Raw genomic sequence first — 24,667 nt, 5'->3', positions numbered from 1 at the left:
GCCTCTCAGTCCTTTCCATCGAGGACGTGGAAGACATCTACCTATTTGGAACCGTGATCGCGGGCCACTTGCTGATTGGGCTGGGCATTGCTCTGGTGGATCGTCAAATTTGTTAGACGATGGCAGCCACTCGAGGAGCCCAGATTCTGTTCCTCGCAATGGAAGGTTTGGCTCAGGCTGCGGGATCACAGTCTGGGGCGATTTCTGAACTGAATCGCAAGATGGATCACATCATGAAAAAGCTGGTTGAAAGGGAAAAATTTGATATGAAAGCCAGCATGGACGAATAGAACGGACAAGACATTGTAATGTCTGCTCGCGGAAAAACAAAAATCCTAATCTACGATTTGGCTCCCTCGAATGGCCTTGACGCTGCAACAACAGGAGCAGGCTGTTCTGAAAACATCTCCCGAGGACTCCTCAATGATGGACGCTTTTGACCTCCCTCCCTCCTCAACGACAGCTGGAGTCAAACTTTTGCTTCCATGCAGAACGGCCCCAAGCCTATGGACACTACATCTACACATCCAAGACAATGGGCATATACACACACACACACACATCCCCACGCCTTCACCACCGCTTGATTCCCTTTTGGGGTGACGGACAGCTGGCAGCGCAAACTAGGCCCCCTTAGGACCCCAGTCTAGAATGTATTTTTTTTACTCTTCTTCCCCAGCGTTTTACCTTTTTCCTCTCTTTTACGGGGCGCCTTAGGCGACCCATCAGCGTTCCTGTTCTGTAACCCTGTACACTGTTTGTTTGTCTAATCTTGTAAAGTGTATAAAAAGAAGTATGGAAGCTGGACAAACAAAAGGCAAGCACTTTCATGTGGTATTGGACAGAAAGGAGGACTTTTTTTCTCCTCCGTTTGAAAATGTGGACGTTATCATCACTACTGTCTGATTCCAATCAATGTAAGTCATCAGAATTAGGTCATACACCAATTTATATTCTTGTCGGGAATCTATATTTGTTAAAAACAAACACCTTTAACTTTTTACTAAAATGTCTCGTTCATAAATAGATATAAATTATATGTATGAATAGAGTAGATCACCTCGACTTTGGCAACTGAGAAGTAGCTCGCCAGCAGAAAAAGTGTGGGCACCCCTGCTATAAACCGTCGACTTGAATCGCTCGAGTGCCTCATGATTTCCCCGACATCTTACCTGATCGATGACGTCCTTCTTCGCCGATCGCCACAGCAGCTGAGCGATGACGCCGTAAAGCGCCTCGGTGTTTCCACGGCGATAGGGTCTGTAGAGCATCTGGTCCCACCAGTATTTGACCCAATACGGATCAACTCCCAGGAAGAGTACGAGGCCATAAAGGTCTGCAGAGGAAATAGCCATCTATTGAGAGAATGCTTGCTGCAATGGCGTGTCTGAACAGGTGTCATTGATCACCTTCCAGGCCCCTTTGGACAGGTGTGCCGCTGACACACCAGCGGTTGACCGACGCAAGACGCAGAGCCATCTCTGCAGCCTGTGGCAAACTGATTCAGTCAAAAAAAAAAAAGCAGACAAAACTAAAAGACATGATCTGCATCTACCTTGGCGGTGGGACACTCCACCATCTGAGCCTCGTCCAGACAGATGCGCCACCACTCCACGGCCACCAGGGGGCTGGGCACCGCCATGTAGCGCTTCTGGTTGCGGAAGCGGCGCCCGTCCTTGCTGTTGCTGTGCGGGATGTCCACGTAGTTGAGCTCGGAGCGGAGCACGTCGTAGGTGGTGATGACCACGTCCTGCTCCGCCAGCACGTGCGGCTGGATGAAGCCGTGCTTCTTCACGCCCTGGTACACCTGGCGGGGGAGGGGGTGACGGATTGGACCATTTTAAAGCTGAAACGATTCCTCCAGTAACTCGGTTACAAAATATATTCGAGGAACTTTCGCCGCCTCGATTCGTCGTTAAGTTTTTTTTACGGCATTTTGTGCTCGTTTAGTAAACAGTAGTCAAAGCTCACGTTTCGCATGGACTGTTTAGGTGTTGCACAACGTCTTCACGTCACAGATCATACTGCAAAACACTGTTCTCTTAATGTCAGAATAATTGTATCTAAGTTATCACAAAACTTTGTGTTGTCATGAGTTCCCGCCGAGAAGACAAAAGCTGTCTTTGATCCTACCAAGAAGAAGGCTTGTAAAACTCCACTGAGTAGGATGGGAAGCAACATGAAGGTGTTCTGGTTCTTTCATGTGCTTTAATCAACAGAAATATTTTGTCTTGACCCCAGAACTACAAAGCAGAGAGGAAGCACGACCAGCATCCCGTCCAGGCGACCTTTTCTTTGAACTGTTTTATAACCTTTTCTTTGAACTGTTTGTAATCAAAGGCCTTGGCTGTTTACGACCCCCCTCCTTTAGAAACAGTTGTTGCCATGTAATCAGGGAAAGTCCAAATAAAAGAGGAGGCGCACAATCTTTCGTCAGGAGCGTGCTAGGAGACAGTACAATTCTCCTCAATTGAGCCAAAGTTTATTCTGTCTCCGTTTAATTCCTTGCTTCTTGTCCTTTTTAATAGATGTCATCAGTGTTTGAACCTGACACTTAAATACGCTTGAGTTTAGAAAACCTTTTCGCCGACGTAACACGACGCCGCAGAACGCAGTGGACAAGAGCCATGGCAAAACAAGGGATTTAAGAAGCGAAAAAAGTTGTGGCTTCACACTAAAATAGTATGCAAACATTGCAAAGTGGAGCTGGCATAACACAATAACACAAGTTCGATGCTGTAGCAACTGTCGAGAAAGCATCCGACGTCTGGAGCTGAGGTAAGTCATCTATTATCAAACGTAAACGCAAAAGTTGTGTTAGTAAAATAAATGTTATTCATTATGATAACCAGGATGTGTTCTCTCACTCCCGCCAAGTCATCAAATGCCGCTAAAAAGGTGTTGAAAACTAACAACGCTGTCCGAGCGCTGTCGTGTTCAATTAGCCTTTCATTAGTAAGTAGTCATGCAAAGTTATTCAGGTTATTCAAGTCATGCAAGCACATGCTACTTGGATAACTTGCACTTGCACACACTAGAGTCTCTGCAGAATTTAGGAGTGGCAAGTCCGTATTCACTCTGTCAGCCATATTGGTTCTTGAATATGAAGTCGCACATTTGAAATGCAGTATTAAAGGCACTACCTAATCCACATTTCAGCTGTGCATGTCAGCCTTCAATATTGAAAACAGGCGTTCAGGAAATTAAAGACAATTAGGCCAAACACAATAATTGAGGGCACATCTTAACATGTATAATTTAACCTTAATTAAGCAAAAATATGATTTATCCGATTACCCGATTAATCGATCGGAATATTTGCTAGAATACTCGATTACTAAAATGTTGTATTTACGACGCCGTCAGTGAAGTCATGAACAAAGGCTGTCCCTCACCAGCACCCGCAGCGAGGAGGACCTGACGTGGCGGTTGATCTCCTCCACCCACTGGTGGCAGATGGAGCTGGGGGAGATGATGAGCGTGGCCCCCGTGGAGACGGGCTTCATGGCCACCAGGCAGTGGGGGCAGTAGAAGGGGGTGGTCTCCAGGCTCTCCTCCTTGTAGTTGACACAGTGGGCGTGCTGCCACAGCAGGCATTTCATGCACTGCACGCGGGCTTTGTAGTCCACCAGGCCCAGCTCGCCGCAGATGCACTCAAACCTGTAGTCCGCAGTGTTGAAAGGGACCATGGACGCCCTGACGGGAGCTTCTTCCAGGCAGTTCGATGTTTGGCTATCAAACATCCCGTCCGGCTCCTGATGTCCTTCACTCTTCTCCCACTTGGCACCGTCTGACCCGGAGATGTTTGCGTCGCTTGGATCTTCGCTTGTGTTGGAGCTTTGAAGAGCTGCTTCCGCTTTCTCTTTCGCTCGTCTTCGGAAGGATCTCCGGGGCGAACTCTCTTCTGTGTGTTTCATACTCTGGCAACCGAAGAACAAATTGACATGTTGACTTTTTGTCACTTAGAAAAAATCCAGACTTTTTTGACACTTGGAAAAAATCCCGACTTTTTTCTCGACTTTTTGACGAAAACATTTCCGACTTTTTGACATTTAGAAAAAATACCAACTTTTTAACAATTACAAAAAGTTTCAGGCTTTTTGACAAAAAAAATCCAGACATTTTGACACTTACAAAAATATCCAGAATTTTTGACACTTGGAAAAAATCCAGACTTTTTGACAAGAAAATCCCAATTTTTTGCCACTTAAAAAAATGTCCGACTTTTTGTCAAAAAAAGTTTTGACTTTTTGACCAAAAAATGTCCCACTTTTTCACACTCAGAAAAAAGCCCGACTTTTTGACAAAAGAAATTCCGACTTTTTGACACTTGGAAAAAATTCAGACTTTTTGATGAAAAAATCCCGACTTTTTGACAAAAAAAATTCCAATTTTTTGACACTTGGAAATATTCTGATTTTTTGATGAAAACATTTTGGACTTTTTGACACTAAAAAAAAGTTTCAGACTTTTTGACACTTAGAAAAATATCCAGAATTGTTGACACTTAAAAAAATATCCAGAATTTTTGACACTTGGATAAAAATTTCAGACTTTTTGACACTTAGAAAAAATCCTGACTTTTTGACAAAAACATTTTCGACTTTGTGACACTTAAAAAAAATCCCGACTTTTTGACAAAAAAAATTCTGACTTTTTAACACTTAGAAAAAATCCCCACTTTTTAACCCAATAATTTCCGACTTTTTGACACTTAGAAAAATATCCAGAATTTTTCACACTTAAAAAAATATCCAGAATTTTTGACACTTGGATAAAAATTTCAGACTTTTTGACACTTAGAAAAAATCCTGACTTTTTGACAAAAATTTTTTCGACTTTGTGACATTTAAAAAAAAATCCCGACTTTTTGACAAAAAAAATTCTGACTTTTTAACACTTAGAAAAAATCCCCACTTTTTAACCCAATAATTTCCGACTTTTTGACACTTAGAAAAAAAATCCTGACTTTTTGACACTTAAAAAAAAATCCCGATTTTTTGACGAAAAAAATTTCCGACTCTTTGACCCTTACAAAAATCCTGACTTTTTAAAATTTGAAAAAGTTTCAGACTTTTTGACCAAAACAAATCCAGAATTTTTGACACTTACAAAAAAATCAACACTTTTTGACAAAAAATTCCTGACTTTTTGCCACTTAAAAAAATGTCCAACTTTTTGACAAAAAAAGTTCAGACTTTTTGACACTTAGGAAACATTTTCGACTTTTTGATTAAAAAATTTCAGACTTTTTCACATTTATAAAAAATCCGAACTTTTGGACAAAAAAATTTCCAACTCTTTGACAAAAAAAGTTTAGACTTTTTGACACTTAGAAAACATTTCCGACTTTTTGTTAGAAAAAATCATGACTTTTTGACATTTATAAAAAATCCGAACTTTTGGACAAAAAAATGTCCAACTCTTTGAAAAAAAAATTCTGACTTTTTGACACTAAGAAAACATTTCCGACTTTTTGACAGATACAAAAAATCCAGACTTTTTGACAAAAAAAATTTTGAAAAGAAAAGAAGATGTAACAAAGTGGTGAAAATGCCCTTTCCCAACTACTTTGGCATTTGTTGCAGCCATGAAATTCTAAGTTAAAAAAAAAAAAGTTTAAGAGTTTGAACATGAAATATGTTGTCTTTGTAGCATATTCAACTGAATATGGCTTGAAAAGGATTTACAAATCATTGTATTCCGTTTAAATTTACATCTAACACAATTTCCCTACTCATATGGAAACGGGGTGTGTGTATATATATATATATATATATATATGTATATATATATATAGTACTTCTGATTCTGATATTCAAAAGTACTAAGTTTTAACACATACTAATAATCATTAAGGAGCACAAATACATAAACAAATCTATAAAAAATAAATACAAATGATAAAAATAATGAGCAGTAAAAAAAAAAAAGAAATGAAGTGATGGTTTTCTGTCAAGAGTACGCCGGAAAGATTTTTGGTCTTGCTTATGTTTTCACTTGTATCCCTGACTTCCTGTCCTCGTGCTTTTATTTTGGCTTGATTTCCGGTTTGGTTGCTATGTTTTGCAGCACATTTACTTTCTGTTATTTGTCTGGCTGGCGCACCTGTACTTCATTGGTAATTAGTTTGTTGGGTAACTGTTCCCCCAAGTTAGTTATTAGTGAGTTAGTTCGCAAGTTAGCAACGTAACTCAAAAAGTGTATTTTCATAAACATTTTTATAAATGTCTGAAATTAGGTAAGGAACATCTTATTGGGGCTAATCTGAATCATTTCTACTATGTTATTTTATGTTACAAGCCTCAACTTCTGTGTGTATGCATGGTAGGGTCCCACCTCCGCCCACAGAGACAAACAGTGGGTGATTTACATGACAATGGGGTTTTGCTGTATTTCTTTCATCACGCTACATAGATAGCTTGAAACATCTCAGGTGGATTTTCATTAAACTTTCAGGAAATATCAGAAATGGGAACAATTGAATACATTTTAAGGCTGATCTGATCAACTTCTGGATTGAGGACTTTTTTTTTTTAACCATTGGGTGGGACTGGCAGAGGTTTACTTTTGTAGTTTACTATGTGCACTCGCTATTTCTTGGTTTCTACTTCTCTTGTTCCTGGTAGTTCCTAATAAAAGGGCTGTTTACCTGCACGTCGCCTGCCTTCTCTGCATCTTGGGGTGACGCCATAAACAACAAAGCAGTTCCTTTCAATAATTGTACGTTGCACCTTAGCTCACCATCACAGTTCATCTTTGAGTATGTACTCACGGGAAAACTAAATGTAATTAGAATTACATTCAAGCAAATTGATATTTACAAAATTATTTCAATGGAAGTATTAGTCTCTAATAGAGTAATATTTTTAATTTTTAACAAAATAGTACCACTAGATGGAGCCAGTGTACCTCTTGGGTTGGATTACAGTTTGAAAGTCTCATAATAAAGCTGATAAAATAAATATAAAAGTTACAAAAAAATTGAAAAAAATTTAATAAATAAAAAATATTAAAACATTTATTGATAAAATAAAAAAATATTTAATATTTTAAAAAAGTTCTAAAAAAGTATTTTAAAAAATTCAACAAAATGTAATAAATAAACCATTAAAAAAACCCAATAATAGTTGTGTGTTTTTCCTTACAGATTTGGGAGTTCCAGGACTGGTCTTCTTGGTCTCCCTGTAGTTCTTCCCAAGCCGAAAGGAGCCCGCCAAGCCCCGCCCTTTGACCTGCGTCACCATGCCCTCTTCCATCAGCTTGGCCAACGTCTTCTTCATGTGGCTGCGGTTCTTCAGCAGGTCGTAGCCGTACGTGGCGCGGATGTACGTGAAGACGGCGTTGATGGAGGCGCCCTTGCCTGAGCGCATTTCCTTGATGGCGGTCAACAGCATCAAGCGGACGGCTGCGGAGGACCAGAGTTATGCCTTTTGGAAGAGCTTGAATTGTTTTGGACATGTCGGTGGGAATAAAGACAGGAAAATAAGACATACCCGGGTGGGAGATTCTTGTTTTTGGCGGCACTTCCTGCTTACAATGGATGATTTTCTCTGTCTCCAGCGGCGGAGGCGGCACAAAATAATTCACACACTGTCCCTGAAAAACAGCAAATAGTTTAATCGTCCAGCATTTGTCAGAAGTAAACAAAACTGTCAGAATAATTGTATCTAAGTTATAACAAAACTTTGTGTGGCCATGAGTGCCTGGCGAGAGGACAAAAGCTGTCTTTGATCCTGCCAGGCAAAAAACTTGTAAAACTTTACTGTGTAGGACGGGAAGCAACATGAATGTGTCGGTTTCTTTGATGTATTGTAATCCACAGGAAGATTTTGTCTTGATCTGAGATCTACAAAGCGGAACTCTTTTGTGACCAAGTGCAACGGCTGTTTACGACCTTTTCTTTGAACTGACCTTTTCCTTGAACTGTTTTGTAACCAAAGGCGATGGCTGTTTAAGACCCCCGCCCCTTTAAAAACAGCTGTTGCCATGTAATCAGGGAAAGTCCAAATAACAGAGGAGGCGCACAATCTTTTGTCAGAGCGTGGACGACACTGTACAAAGGTACAGTGTCTACGTGTTTCTCCTCAATTGAGCTAAATTTAATTCTGTCTCTGTTTAATTCCTTGCTTCTTGCCTTGTTTAACAGATGTCATCAGTGTTTGAACCTGACGAAAAATAGCCAATTATACATTTACTTGTGACTTTGTTCTGAGACTCAAGGAACCTTTGTGATCATTTTTTGTGCTCGCAGTTTGTCGACATAAACAAAATTAGCCAATTCCACATTTAGTTTTGACTTTGTTCAGAGACTGGAGACTGGATTATCATTTTTAATTCTTACGTATTACATCAACATAAGCTGTTGTTGACAAAAACTAAAATAGCCAATTGTACATTTACTTGCAACTTTAAGAGATTAAAAGATCATTTTAAGTCTTCACATTTTACTTCAACATAAGCGATTGTCAATATACAAAACCCAAAAGCAGTGAAGTTGTCACGTTGTGTAAATGGTAAATAAAAGCAAAATATGATGGTTTGCAAATTCTTTTCAACTTATATTCAGTTGAATAAACTGCAAAGACAAGATATTTCATGTTCACACCGAGAAACTTCATTGTTTTTTGAGAATTTATTGGCAGCAACACATTGCAAAAAAGTTGTCACAGGGGCATTTTTACCACTGTGTTACATGGCCTTTCCTTTTAAAAACACTCAGTAAACGTTTGGGAACAAAAACTATTTGAAATGTGGACTCCTCGGACCACGGAACACTTTTCCACTTTGCATCAGTCCATCTTAGATGAGCTTGGGCCCAGCGAAGCCGGCGTTGTTTCTGGGTGTTGTTGATAAATGGCTTCCGCTTTGGATTGTAGAGTTTTAACTTGCACTTACAGATGCAGCGATGAAGTGTACCGTATTTTCCACACTATAAGGCACACCTAAAAACCTAAAATTTTCTCAAAAGCTGACAGTGCGCCTTATAATCCGGTGCGCCTTATATATGGACCAATATTGAGCCACAACAGGTCTCGCAACTACGGTAAGCAGCCGCCGATTTCATTTTCCCCCGTAGGGGAAGACAAGCGCGGTGCATGCTGGGATATATGACTACGCCAGGCCGTGCCGTTTCATTTCTATTTGTGTGTTTATGTAAAGACCCCAAAATGGCTCCTATTGAGAGACATGATTTCAGAAAAGCAGGAATTGTCACTGAACTGCTAGACAACAGCAGCGACACTGACTCCATTAACCACGTCTCCAAATAGTGCAAAGCAATAACAATATATCAATAACTCAAGGTTGCTCAAAGGATAATGTCACACAACACAACACACAAAATAAACATGTAAAGCTCACTTTATTAAGTTATTCCTCATCCACCAATCCCTCAAATTACAATGTGAAATAATGTTTTATGTATGTATACATAGATACATCTGTCATCTCTATCTTTTTTTTTTTTTTATTTATTTTTTATTTATTTATTTATTTATTTTTTTTAATTTATACTACCATATTGTACATGCACCTTAGGAGGAGCTGCTCCAATTTCGTTGTTCTTTGAACCTGTTCATTGCAATAATGACAATAAAACTCTATTCTATTCTATTCTAAATTCTTCTTCTTCAGTGTCCGAGTTAAACTTGCCACAAGAGGTCTCGCAACTACGGTAAGCAGCCGCCTACCTCGTAGAAGAAGAAGCGTGCGGTGCATGCTGGGATACATGACTGCGGGAGGCGTACAGAGTTTAAAGTCAAGACCATCAGTCAGACAGTAGAAGACGGGAATAGAGCAGCAGCCTGAGAATTGAACATTAACAGCAGCGACACTGACTCCTTTAATGAGGACTTGGACGAGACGGAGCCGGGCATGTTGGATGCCGTATTCACACAACTGTTTGATTCCAACACTGAAGAAGAAGAATTCGAGGGATTGGTGGATGAGGAATAACTTAATAAAGTGAGCTCTACATGTTTATTTTATGTGTTGTGTTGTTTGAGCAAGGTTGAGTTATTGATATATTATTGCTTTGCACTATTTCCAGTGTTACTATATTGTGATTGCACTAACCTTTGATTTACCGTAACAGTATCAGACTGTTTTGTACTTGTTTATTGAATCAAAGAAAATAATAAAACAGCTGTTTATTCATTTTGGGAGTGAACGGAGTTGTCTGATCGCTGGTTTGTAATCTATTAATAAAGTTTGACTGACCTATCCGACTGTTTTGTTGACATTCCCTTTAGCGCAGCGCCATCTGAAGGATGCATAACGTAACCCCAGCCTCCACTGTAGCATCTATTCTATGCGCCTTATATATGAACAACCTTTTAAAATAGGCCATCCATTGAAGGTGCGCCCTATAGTGCGGAAAATACGGTAGTTACTGACAGTAGTTTTCTGAAGTGTTCCTTATCCCATGTGGTGATATCATTTACATACTGATGTCGCTTTTTGATGCAGTACTGCCTGAGGGATCGAAGATCAAGGGCATTGCCGCTTATGCGCAGTGATTTCTCTGACCTTTTGATGATAATACGGACCGTAGATGATGAACCCCCTAAATTCGTTGAGAAATGTTGTTCTTAAACTCTTGGACAATTTGCTCAGGCATTTGTTGACAAAGTAGTGACCCTCGCCCCGTCCTTGTTTGTGAACGACCGAGCATTTCATGGAAGCTGCTTTTATAGCCAATCATGGCACCCACCTGTTCCCAAGTAGCCTGTTCACCTGTGGGATGTTCCAAATAAGTATTTGATGAGCATTCCTCAACTTTCTCAGTCTGTTTTGCCACTTGTGCCAGCTTTTTTGAAACATGTTGCAGGCTTCAAATTCCAAATGAGCTAACATTTGCAAAAACATAACCAAGTTCTCCAGTTGGAACGTTAAGTATCTTGTTTTTTGAAGTCTATTCAATTGAATATAAGTTGAAAAGGATTTGCAAATCTTTGCATTCTCTTTTTATTTACCATTTACACAACATGACAACTTCAGTGCTTTTGGGGTTTGTGAGTTAGTTTAGAGACTGAAGGAGAATGCCTAGTGGTCAGAGTGTCCGCCCTGAGATGGGTAGGTTGTGAGTTCAAACCCCGGCCGAGTCATACCAAAGACTATAAAAATGGGAGCCATTACCTCCCTGCTTGGCACTCAGCATCAATTAGCATCAAGGCTTGGAATTGGGGGTTAAATCACCATAAATGATTCCCGGGCGCGGCACCGCTGCTGCTCACTGCTCCCCTCACCTCCCAGGGGGTGATCAAGGGGATTGGTCAAAAACAGAGGACACATTTGACCACACCTAGTGTGTGTGTGACAATCATTGCTACTTTGACTTTACTTTAACTTAATACCTGTGGCTTTGTTCAGACACCGAAAGGAGAATGGATCATTTTTGGCCGTCACATTTTGTCGACAAAAACAAAAGCAGGCATTTGTGCGTTCACTTTGTAAGAAATGCTGCTACTCACCACAGGCAGGGTGAGCGCCTCCTGCCGGACGTCCTGCCGGCTGTGGAAGAGAATGAGGGCGAGGACCTCCACCGTCTTCCCCAAGCCCATCTCGTCGGCCAGGATCCCGCCGGGCCGCTCCACGCCGGCGAGGGGGAAGCCACGGATGAGACTGGAATGGAACAATGCGTGGGAAGGATTAAGAAAGTGTTGGAAGGCAGCCGGGCGAGGAGGCGCTCACCAGCCGGTGAAAGGGTTGTAGAAGAGCTTCTTGCCGCACATCGTCACCAACTCACGCCACAGGAAATGCAGTGAATGCTCTGCAGAGAAAGAAAATTAATATCTCGTTAGCGCCGCTCACTAACTAAACTGCACATTTGTCAAAGTCTCTCCGGTGTGTTTATTCCACTTTAATAACGCTCCTCTCTCAAAAGTTAAATTACCGGACTATAAAGCACACTCAAAATGCTTTATAACCGCCTAATGTGTGGAATAATTCTGGTTGAAAATGTGAGAATGCTGGAAGTTTGGGAATTTCCCAAAAATTGGGGAATTCCGGGAAAAGCAGGGATTTTTTGAAAATAGCAAAAAACTTGAATGATCTAATAAATTGAAATGGTTGGTGTTGGAATTTTTCAAATCAATAGAGAAATGTTGAAGTAGTAACATGTTGAATTGAGAAATGGTATTACGGAATTCCTGGAATTTCAGGAAAACCGGGAATTTTTCCCATGTACTAATTAAAAGGAATGTTTTGACAGTGGAACGCTTGAAGTGGGATGAAAAATGTGTGAGGAGTAGTCGACCGAAAAAAGGCTGGAATTAGGGCTTTGGAAAATCAGGAATTCTGGAAAATCCTGGAATTTTTTTGAGGAGCTCCTGTATCGGCTGGGCACCGCTCGCTTTTTCACGACACTGGATTTGACCAAGGGCTACTGGCAGATCCCTTGTCGCCAGAGACCAAGGAAAAGGTTAGGGGTATCGGAGTGGCCGGACGGTTTCCCATCCTAAGTCTGGCGGTGGAGGTATGTGGAGGGGGGGCGTGGCCTGTGGGCCTGCTACGGAACGGGGTGTGACAGGACCGGCCTCGAAGACAGCGACAGGTGAGTGGATGGCCCAGGTGGGCCTTGTTATCTAATGACCTGTCACCTTTATTAGCAGCAGCCGGGAGAAGAGAGGTAGTTGGAGCTGGAGTGAGAGCAAGAGACGGACGCAGAAAAAACTTTTGGCTGAAAAGCAAAACACTAACATTTGTGTTATGGAAATAAAACAGTGTCGTGACTCTGATCCGGGCTCTCGTGGCAGTGTTTGGTGGTCTGAGGAACCCACTGGAGGGCGACCCCCACACGTATGTGTGAATGCTTTACATATTGCACACTAACGATTGCACTGTGTATAGTTAATTAGCAAACTACTTTGCAAAGAAAAAATGTTTATCTTATTTTTAATCACATTTTCTAAAATGTATAAATAACAATATACTTTTGAACTTGAACCTAATTTGTTAATATTGTTTATGCATTATTTTTTCAATGGCACTTTCCTTCAAGTGCCAACAGACTCAGCTTAGAGTTGCTAATGTTCTCTTCTCATGTCCTTGCGTTCTTTCGTCTTACCTTTGGAGGACGTGTTCCGGAACTTCTCCCTCCTCAGCATCCAGTTGACGGCCTGGCTCTGGTAGGGCCTGAGGACGGGGAGGAGAGCCTGGTGTTGAACGTCAAAGTTCTCCTCCTGGCTTTCGGCCTGGTGCACACGCCTGACATAGTCGTACAGCTCCTCCACGTTCTGCCTCTCCAGGTCGGTGTCGCAGTCCCCCTCCTCGTTGTCCACCACTTCTACACGAGGACAGAGAAGGGAGAGAGGTCAGGACGGACAGGTGCAGACGTGAGGACGTGGCACGGCTCACCGGGGACGATGAAGTCATAAAAATATGCCATGGTCTTCTGCACCAGCTGATTGGATTTCTTCTTGCGAGCGTTTCCCTCGCTGAGGAAGTCCGGCTTCCCTAATGCGCTTTCAAGAAAGTAAATCCCCACCTGGCAGAAGTAGCGAGATGTTAACACACTTTCAAGTCCTTCCCTCATACTAAGGGGCTGATATTTGGAATATTGACGTACATCGGTATCAGACTTTTTTTAAACAGTATCGGCAGTATCGATTCGATTGGATTCTCGGGGGCGACGATTCCATTCAGAATCAACTCTCGATTTAAAATGATTCTTCATTGTAAATACCATACTTTTTAATAACATTGGGGGCCAGTTCTAGGATTAACTCCATTCGTCCGTAAAATAGATAAACGGCTCAGATAAATGTCCATATTACTTAAAAGAAAACTGGTTTAGTTGAAGAAAATTATACCACAAAAAATTAATAAAGTCAAATACAAATAAGGCAACAAGAGCAGTACTAAAGGCTTATCTTTACTAAAGTAAATCTGTACAGCAGATATGGGCATCTACTTCAACAATATGATTTACTGAAGAGGCTGCACAGGACAGATTTAAAACACAAAAAATATATACATATATGTATGTATGTAAATATATACGAGTATATGTCTACATATTTATAGACATATACACATACATTTATATACACACACATATATGTAAACGTAATGTATTTAAGGGACGGCGTGGCGCAGTGGAAGAGTGGCCGTGCGCAACCCGAGGGTCACTGGTTCAAATCCCACCTAGAACCAACCTCGTCATGTCCGTTGTGTCCTGAGCAAGACACTTCACGCTTGCTCCTGATGGGTGCTGGTTGGCGCCTTGCATGGCAGCTCCCTCCATCAGTGTGTGAATGTGTGTGTGAATGTGGAAGTAGTGTCAAAGCGCTTTGAGTACCTTGAAGGTAGAAAAGCGCTATACAAGTACAACCCATTTATCATTTATTTATAAGTGTATGTACACACACACACACATATATATATATATATATATATATATATATATATATGTACATATATATATATATATATATATACAGTGGGGCAAAAAAGTATTTAGTCAGCCAGCGATTGTGCAAGTTCTCCCACTTCAAATGATGACAGAGGTGTGTCATTTTCATCATAGGTACACTTCAACTGTGAGAGACAGAATGGGAAAAAAAATCCAGGAATTCACATTGTAGGAATTTTAAATAATTTTTTTTTAAATGATGGTGGAAAATAAGTGTTTGGTCAATAACAAAAATTCAACTCAATACTTTGTAATATAACCTTTGTTGGCAATAACAGAGGTCAAAGGATTACTATCGGTCTTCACCAGGTTTGCACACACAGTAGCTGGTATTTTGGCCCATTCCTCCATGCAGATCTTCTTGAAAGCATTGATGTTTTGGGGCTGTCGCCGAGCAACACAGACTTTCAACTCCCTCCACAGATTTTCTATGGCAGTGGTTCTCAAATGGGGTACGTGTACCCCTGGGGGTACTTGAAGGTATGCCAAGAGGTACGTGGGATTTTTTTTTTAAATATTCTAAAAATAGCAACAATTCAAAAATCCTTTATAAATATATTTATTGACTAATACAACAAAATGTGAATGTAGGTTCATAAAGTGTGAAAAGAAATGTAACAATGCAGGATTCAGTGTTGACAGCTAGATTTTTTGTGGACATGTTCCATAAATATTGATGTTAAAGATTTCTTTTTTTGTGAAGAAATGTTTATAAGTAAGTTGATGAATCCAGATGGATCTCTATTACAATCCCCAAAGAGGACATTTTAAGTTGATTACTTCTATTTGGAGAAATGTTATTTATAATTGAATCACTTGTTTATTCTTAAACAAGTTTTTAGTTATTTATATATCTTTTTTTCCAAATAGTTCAAGAAAGACCACTACAAATGAGCAATATTTTTGCACTGTTATACAATTTAATGAATCAGAAACTGATGACATAGTGCTGTATTTTACTTCTTTATCTCTTTGTGCTCTGATTAGGGGGTACTTGAATTAAAAAAATGTTCACAGGGGGTATATCACTGAAAAAAAGTTGAGAACCACTGCTCAATGGGGTTGAGGTCTGGAGACTGGCTAGGCCACTCCAGGACTTTCAAATGCTTCTTACGGAGCCACTCCTTCGTTGCCCGGGTGGTGTGTTTGGGATCATTGTCATGCTGGAAGACCCAGCCACGTTTCATCTTCAAAGCTCTCACTGAAGGAAGGAGGTTTTGGCTGAAAATCTCACGATACATGGCCCCATTCAGTCTTTCCTTAACACGGATCAGTCGTCCTGTCCCCTTAGCAGAAAAACAGCCCCAAAGCATGATGTTTCCACCCCCATGCTTCACAGTAGGTATGGTGTTCGTGGGATGCAACTCAGTATTCTTCTTCTTCTAAACACGACGAGTTGAGTTTATACAAAAAAGTTCTATTTTGGTTTCATCTGACCACATGACATTCTCCCAATCCTCTGCTGTATCATCCATGTGCTCTCTGGCAAACTTCAGACGGGCCTGGACATGCACTGGCTTCAGCAGGGGGCACGTCTGGCACCGCAGGATTTGATTCCCTGTCGGCGTAGTGTGTTACTGATGGTAACCTTTGTTACTTTGGTCCCAGCTCTCTGCAGGTCATTCACCAGGTCCCCCCGTGTGGTTCTGGGATTTTTGCTCACCGTTCTCATGATCATTTTGACCCCACGGGATGAGATCTTGCGTGGAGCCCCAGATCGAGGGAGATTATCAGTGGTCTTGTATGTCTTCCATTTTCTGATAATTGCTCCCACAGTTAATTTTTTCACACCAAGCTGCTTGCCTATTGTAGATTCACTCTTCCCAGTCTGGTGCAGGTCTACAATTCTTTTCCTGGTGTCCTTCGACAGCTCTTTGGTCTTGGCCATAGTGGAGTTTGGAGTCTGACTGTTTGAGGCTGTGGACAGGTGTCTTTTATACAGATAAGTTCAAACAAGTGCCATTAATACAGGTAACGAGTGGAGGACTGAAGAGCTTCTTAAAGAAGAAGTTACAGGTCTGTGAGAGCCAGAGATCTTCCTTGTTTGAAGTGACCCAATACTTATTTTCCAACATAATTTACAAATACATTCTGTAAAATTCCTACAATGTGAATTCCTGGATTTTTTTCACATTCTGTCTCTCACAGTTGAAGTGTATCTATGATGAAAATGACAGACCTCTGTCATCATTTGAAGTGGGAGAACTTGCACAATCGCTGGCTGACTACAGTATGTATATATATATAATCTATGTATGTATATATATATATATATACATATATATATATATATATACAGTGGGGCAAAGAAGTTTTTACATGTAGATATATATATACATATATACACACATACATATATACGAGGGTTTCCCACACATTCATTTATTTGTGGCGGCCCGCCACGAAAGAATTACGGCCGCCACAAATAAAAAAATAAAAAAATAATAATGATTTTTTTTCCTTTTTTTTTTTCCGGCTTTTGACTCGCTCGACTGCTCATAAAAGCAATGGGATTGTCTGTGAATGGAGCTTGTAGTTACATATTATATAAACATGTAAATATCATATAAATATGTACATAAAGTGTTCGTCTTGGTCATCGCCGCCGCGTTGAAATGAGAAGGTGTGTCCAAAGTTTTGGCCTGCACTGTACATTGCTCACAGGTGGAAAAGTTCTAACATGAATGTGAAGAAAATGAGTATCTCCATGGCATGCACTGCATGTTTCAATTGCACACGCAGTTTTAGTACACCGTATTTTATTTTTTGCTTACGCTGCACATATTTGGATCTTGGTAAATCAGGCACTATGTCACTACTGGGAAATAATGTTAAAACAATAATTTAAAGCCTTGTCCAGCTGTTTACTGCCGAACACTATTCATGTTGAAATAGCTTTTACTGCAAATGAATATTGGCTTCAAACATGGATTATCCTCCTTCTTGACTACTAATAATCATATCAGCCCTGAAAACAAACGTATGTGTTGATGTCTACCTCGTACCTTGAAGGAGTTGTCTTCTTCTTCTTCATGACTAAGCTGCACCACCCTTCTCTTCTGCAGCCAGTCCAAATCCTCCAGCGGGATCCGAGTGAGGCTGCACTCCGCCGTGCAGGTCTCGCCATCGGCCGTCTCAGCGGGCTCCTCGGCGTCGCCGAAGCTGACGCACAGCTGCTCCTCCATCTTGTGCAGCGTGAACGCCCTGCGGTGACGGTCGGGCGGAAGCCAAGCCGTCCGGACGCGGAACTCCCCGATGAGAGCCTTCCAGACGTGGGCCAGTCGGGAGGCGGGCAGCACGGCCAGCGCCAGGGACGCGGAGGAGCTGGGACATTCTTCGGCCAACTCAGGCAAGCCGATGGGGATGTCCAACGAAGGCCCGGCAGTGAGACCGGAGCATGTCGGGCTCTCCTGGATCTCTTCATTCCGCCGGTCCTCCAGCATATTCCAGTCCAGCTTCTTTTTAGCATCCTCATCCACCTTCACGGGGGGAGCCTTTTTCCTTCGACTGCTCATGCTTAGATTCTACAAGAAATTGTGAAAACATAATGTTAACTACAAGAAAATGTGAAAACATAAAGTGAACTACAAGAAAATGTGAAAACGTTTCTGGGTGTTGTTGATAAATGGCTTTGGCTTCGCATAGTAGAGTTTTAACTTGCACTTACAGATGTAGCGACCAACTGTAGTTACTGACAGTGGTTTTCTGAAGTGTTCCTGAGCCCATGTGGTGATATCCTTTACAAACGGATGTCTCTTTTTGATGCGGTAACGCCTGAGGGATCAAAGGTCACGGGCCTTGCCCCTTACATGCTGTGATTTCTCCAGATTTTCTGAACCTTTTGATGATATTACGCAGCGTAGATGGTGAAATCCCAAAATTCCTTGCAATTGCACTATGAGAAATGTTGTTCTTAAACAATTTGCTCAGGCCTTTGTTGAGAAAGCGGTGACCGTCGCCCCATCCTTGTTTGTGAATGACTGAGCATGTCATGGAAGCTGCTTTTATAGCCAATCATGGCACCCACCTGTTCCCAATTAGCCCGTGCACCTGTGGGATGTTCCAAATAAGTGTTTGATGAGCATTCCTCAACTTTCTCAGTCTTTTTTGCCACTTGTGCCAGTTTTTTTGAAACATGTTGCAGGCATCGAATTCCAAATGAACTAATATTTGCAAAAAAATAACGTTCTCCAGTTGGAAAGTTAAGTATATTGTCTTTGCAGTCTATTCAATTGAATATAAGTGGAAAAGGATTTGCTGCTGCTCACTGCTCCCCTCACCTTGCAGGAGGTGAACAAGGGGATGGGTCAAATGCAGAGGACAAATTTCGCCACGTCTATTGCGTGTGTGCGACAATCATTGGTACTTTAACTTTACTTTAATCCTCCTTTTTCATTGTCCCATTTACTCTCTGTAAAGCACCAGTTCCATCCATCCATCCATTTTTAACTGTTTGTCCCCTTGTTTGGGGTCGCTGGAGCCATTGGCAGCAAAACAGGCCCAGAGCATAATACTACCACCACCATGCTTGACGGTAGGAATGGTGTTCCTGGGAGTAAAGGCCTCACCTTTTCTCCTCCCAACATATTGCTGGGTTTTGTGGCCAAACAGCTAAATATCAGTTTTATCTGACATCACATTGACAAAGATGAGACCTTCTGGAGGAAATTTCTGTGGATGGCTACTAAAAGCACCTCATTGCTGTGAAAGTTGCCAAGGGTCATGTCAGGAAATATCAACATGTATACTTTTACTCACATTTTCAGTAAACCCATAATAAATTTATAAAAGAAGCAAACTTTATGAATGTTTTTTTGTGACCAACAATTATGTGCTCCAATCACTACATCACAGGGGTCACCAACACCAGGTGGCCCGTAAGGACCAGATGAGTCGCCCGCTGGCCTGTTTTAAAATCAGCTCAAATAGCAGCACTTACCAGTGAGCTGCCTCTATTTTTTAAATTTCATTTAATTACTAGCAAGCTGGTCTCGCTTTGCTGGACATTTTTAATTCTAAGAGAGACAAAACTCAAATAAAATTTGAAAATCCAAGAAAATATTTGAAGGACTTGGTCTTCATTTGTTTAAATGAATTCATTTATTGTTTTACTTTGCTTCTTATAACTTTCAAAAAGACAATTTTGGAGAAAAAATACAACCTTAAAAATGATTTTAGGATTTTTAAACACATAAACTTTTCTACCTTTTAAATTCCTTCCTCTTCTTTCCTGACAATTTAAATCAATGTTCAAGTAATTTTCTTTTTTATATTGTAAAGAATAATGAATACATTTTAATTTAATTTTTCATTTTAGTTTCTGTTTTTTCGACAAAGAATATTTTTGAAATACTTCTTCAAACTTACTATGATTAAAATTCAAAAAAATTATTTCGGACATTCTAGAAAATCTGTGGAATGAAATTTAAATCTTATTTCAAAGTCTTTTGAATTTCTTGAAAAAAAATTTGTTCTGGAAAATCTAGAAGAAATAATGATTTGTCTTTGTCAGAAATATAGCTTGGTCCAATTGGTTGTATATTCTAACAAAGTGCAGATTGGGTTTTAAACTATTTAAAACATGTCATCAAAATTATGAAATTAACTTTAATCAGGAAAAATGACTAATTATGTTCCATAAATTATTTTTCTATTTTGTTCAAAAAGATTCGAATTAGCTAGTTATTCTATTCATTTTTTTCGGTTGAATTTTGAATTTTAAAGAGTCGAAATTGAAGATAAACTATGTTTCAAAATTTAATTTTCTTTTTTTTCATGTTTTCTCCTCTTTTAAACCGTTCATCTGTTTTTTTTTTTCATAATTTATTCTATAAAAAAAACTTCCGTAAAGGGAAAAAAATGTACGACGGAATGACAGACAGAAATACCCATTTTTGTTATATGTATAGTAGTATTCATTAAAGGTAAGTTGAGAAAAAATGGGCTATTTCTGGCAATTTATTGAAGTGTGTATCAAACTGGTAGCCCTTGGCATGAATCAGTACCCAAGAAGTAGCTCTTGCTTTCAAAAAGGTTGCTGACCCCTGCTCTATCACAAATAAATAAGAGTTGCAGAAATGATTGTAAAGTGAAGCCAGCCATGACGTCATGGACAGTGAAGCCAGCCATGACGTCATGGACAGTGAAGCCAGCCATGACGTCATATTCTTTACAAGTGTACCTACACTTTTGACCAGGACTAAACTACACAAGCAACAGCAAGGAGGGAATCATTTTAATTCCCAATCAACAGCGCAGCTACACATTTTCCATCAAGCAAACGAACGGGTGTTTTTATTTAAAAAGTCCAAACAGGTAAGAAGTTGACATAAAGAGCAGCACAGCGTCACAAAAGGAAGACACTTATTACTCGTAATATGTGACAAGATGGGAGAATATTTACAGTTTGCAGATCCCGCAGTTGGCTCGGCCCTTTATCGCTGCACAAACAAATGCGTCATGACGCTCGGGAACCAAAACAATCGTCACTTTATTGGTATTTTTGTTTTATATTTGAGCGTCTCCTGTTGTCGCCCTCGCCATTTTTTATACCGGAAGTGACGCCTAAAAAATGCGCCGTTTTCGCTTACCCGTTTTTTTTAAATGTATTTATTAATTTTTTAATTTTGTAAACCTTTATTTATAAACGTCAACATTTACAAACAATTAAGAAATAATAATCAAAGTAAGTATAAAAACAGTACAAAATAACGCCAGGGTTTTTTAAATTCAAAATAACTAACATTGATTGATTGATTGATTGATTGATTGATTGATTGATTGATTGATTGATTAATTGACACTTTTGTTAGTAGATTGCACAGTACAATACATATTCCCTACAATCGACCACTAAATGGTAACACCCCAATAAGTTTTTCAACTTGTTTAAGTCGGGGTCCACCTTCATCAATTCATGGTAGTAGGGTGTGTGTGTGTTGTGTGTGTTGTGTGTGTGTGTGTGTGTGTGTGTGTGTGTGTGTGTGTGTGTGTGTGTGTGTGTGTGTGTGTGTGTGTGTGGTGTGTGTGTGTGTATATATATATATATATATATAAATATGTATACATATATGTGTATATATATATGTATATATATATATATATATATGTATATATATATGTATACATATATATATATATATATATATATATATATGTATACATATCAATCAATCAATCAATGTTTGCTTATATAGCCCTAAATCACTAGTGTCTCAAAGGGCTGCACAAACCACATACATGTGTATGTATATATATATACTGTATATATATATATATATATATATATATATATATATATATATGTATATATATATATATATATTGCATTTTATTTGAGTTACTTTATAGTTTACAACACCTTGGCGCTGTTTTTGTAATTATTTTGATTATTATTATTTCTCAATTAATTGTAAATGTTGCAATTTAGGTTTATAAAATAGAAAATAGAAAAAATTCGAATTGGCATAATGGGGTTAAAATGATCAATCAAATCTTGGAGAATGATTAAAAGTAAAAAAGGAAAAAAAAAGCCCTCAAAAATTACTATTTTGGTTAAAAACATTTAAAGTGATTTAGGTAGCCCTTTATGTCTTTTTTTTTCTCCATGTTTTTTAGTATTATTACTCTCTGTATTTGCTTTTGTTTTCTTTCCTTGATGTTGAAAGTGCCCTGACTTTTGTGTGAATTATAAATGTATGTTTGTTGTACAATAAGAAAGTAGTTTTATTTATTTATATATTTTTTGTCATGAAAAGTGAGTTTTTTTGGTGGTTGGTGCACTAATTGTAAGTGAATCTTGTGTTTTTTATGTTGATTTAATAAAAAAAAAGAATTCAATAAAAATTATACTGCGGGCCGGTACCAATGGAGCCTCGGATGTTAGGTCAGTGGTCAGTGGTCAACAACCACCGACCACTGACCACTGACCACTACAGAGCAACTATTCATTGTTAGATGACCAGATCACATCAAATATTTGATTGATAAAAATTGCAAAAAAAGAATTGGAATCTTAAAAAAAACAAACACAGCACAGTCTATATTGTACTATATCTTAATTACTACTGCAAAAAGAGCATAAAGAACAATAAACAATGTTTGGGTACAGTAAACACCACAATAAAATCACAAATCGTAAAATGTATACATTTATGAAACTGTACGGCTATTTTTTAAAGCAAGTAATAATCTGCTGCCACGAATGAAGATATCTTCAGTTTGTGTGTGACTTGGTGAAATCCATCAAACAAAGCAATGATATCATTTAATTTAAAAAGAAATGCACAAAAATGTATTTATGGTGTATATATTTGCATATACATACATATATACTGTATGTTTATATGTACATACAGTATATATACACACATGTATATGTATGTATACTGTATGTTTATATGTACATACAGTATATATACACACATGTATATGTATGTATACTGTATGTTTATATGTACATACAGTATATATACACACATGTATATGTATGTATACTGTATGTTTATATGTACATACAGTATATATACACACATGTATATATACTGTATGTTTATATGTACATACAGTATATATACACACATGTATATGTATATATACTGTATGTTTATATGTACATACAGTATATATACACACATGTATATGTATGTATATGGGGGACGGCGTGGCGCAGTGGAAGAGTGGTCGTGCGCAACCCGAGGGTCCCTGGTTCAATCCCCACCTGGTACAAACCTCGTCACGTCCATTGTGTCCTTGAGCAAGACACTTCACCCTTGCTCTTGATGGGTGCTGGTTATCTGTGTGTGTGAATGTGTAAATGTGGAAGTAGTGTCAAAGCACTTTGAGTACCTTGAAGGTTGAAAAGCGCTATACAAGTACAACCCATTTATCATTTATTTATATATATGTATATATACATAGGCTTCACGGTGGCAGAGGGGTTAGTGCGTCTGCCTCACAATACGAAGTTCCTGCAGTCCTGGGTTCAAATCCAGGCTCGGATCTTCCTGTGTGGAGTTTGCATGTTCTCCCCGTGAATGCGTGGGTTCCCTCCGGGTACTCCGGCTTCTTCCCACTTCCAAAGACATGCACCTGTGGATAGGCCCCTCCCACCTCCAAAGACATGCACCTGGGGATAGGCCCCTCCCACCTCCAAAGACATGCACCTGGGGATAGGTTGATTGGCAACACTAAATTGGCCCTAGTGTGTGAATGTTGTCTGTCTGTGTTGGCCCTGCGATGAGGTGGCGACTTGTCCAGGGTGTACCCCGCCTTCCGCCCGATTGTAGCTGAGATAGGCACCAGCGCCCCCCGCGACCCCAAAAGGGAATAAGCGGTAGAAAATGGATGGATGGATATATATACATATAAATATACATATACACAGTATGTATATGCATATATACATACATATATATGTATGTATATATATATACATGTATACATACAAATGTATTTATATATATACATATATACCTGTATGTATATATATATATATATATATATATATATATATATATATATATATATATATAGTATATATATATATACGTACACATCTATGTATATACATATATATGTATATATGTATGTATGTATATACATATATATGTAAATATATATGTATAAACATATATATGTATATATAAATGTATATATACATATACGTATATGTATACATACACCTATATATAAATATACATTATATATACACATATGCACACATATATATACACACACACACACACACACATATATATATATATATATACATACACCCATGTATACATATATACACACATACGTATACATATATACACATTTACATATTTATACAAACATATATAAACATACTATTATATACATACTATATATATATATATATACATAATTGTATATATGTATGTATGTATGTATGTATACAGTATATATGTATGTATATATACATATACAAATACACATGTATGTATAGTTGTACATATATTTATACATACATACACTTATATATATATATATATATATATATATATATATATATATATATATATATATATATATATATATATAAATAAATATATATGTATATACAAACACACACATATATATATATGTGTATGTGTGTGTGTACATACATATACATATATGTACAGTGCAGGGAAGTCAGGGCTGCCCTGCTTAGGCTGCTGCCCCCGCGACCCGACCTCAGAAAAGTGGAAGAGATGGATGGATGGATGTATATCAAAGAAATATAAG

General features: G+C 39.0%; 1 protein-coding gene across 1 annotated transcript in view; it reads right to left on the bottom strand.

The window, feature by feature from the left end:
- The window catches only part of shprh (SNF2 histone linker PHD RING helicase), a 53,723-nt gene extending 32,364 nt beyond the window's left edge, over positions 1 to 21,359 (bottom strand). Inside the window, exons 1-12 of the mRNA XM_061896345.1 lie at positions 20,820 to 21,359; positions 17,422 to 17,940; positions 13,360 to 13,489; positions 13,070 to 13,288; positions 11,695 to 11,773; positions 11,475 to 11,625; positions 7,497 to 7,599; positions 7,149 to 7,408; positions 3,396 to 3,920; positions 1,556 to 1,807; positions 1,410 to 1,488; positions 1,173 to 1,336 (exon numbers count right to left, since the gene is read on the bottom strand). Coding sequence (XP_061752329.1) covers positions 1,173 to 1,336; positions 1,410 to 1,488; positions 1,556 to 1,807; positions 3,396 to 3,920; positions 7,149 to 7,408; positions 7,497 to 7,599; positions 11,475 to 11,625; positions 11,695 to 11,773; positions 13,070 to 13,288; positions 13,360 to 13,489; positions 17,422 to 17,931 — 2,472 coding nt within the window. The 5' untranslated portion in view covers positions 17,932 to 17,940; positions 20,820 to 21,359. The remainder of the gene's footprint in view (positions 1 to 1,172; positions 1,337 to 1,409; positions 1,489 to 1,555; positions 1,808 to 3,395; positions 3,921 to 7,148; positions 7,409 to 7,496; positions 7,600 to 11,474; positions 11,626 to 11,694; positions 11,774 to 13,069; positions 13,289 to 13,359; positions 13,490 to 17,421; positions 17,941 to 20,819) is intronic.
- Positions 21,360 to 24,667: the final 3,308 nt, after the last annotated feature.

The sequence above is a fragment of the Nerophis ophidion genome, linkage group LG03, assembly GCF_033978795.1.
Source record: "Nerophis ophidion isolate RoL-2023_Sa linkage group LG03, RoL_Noph_v1.0, whole genome shotgun sequence".
Lineage (NCBI taxonomy): Eukaryota > Metazoa > Chordata > Actinopteri > Syngnathiformes > Syngnathidae > Nerophis > Nerophis ophidion.
The sequence above is the reverse complement of the archived record's forward strand: the minus strand, read 5'-3'. Positions and strand labels throughout refer to the sequence as shown.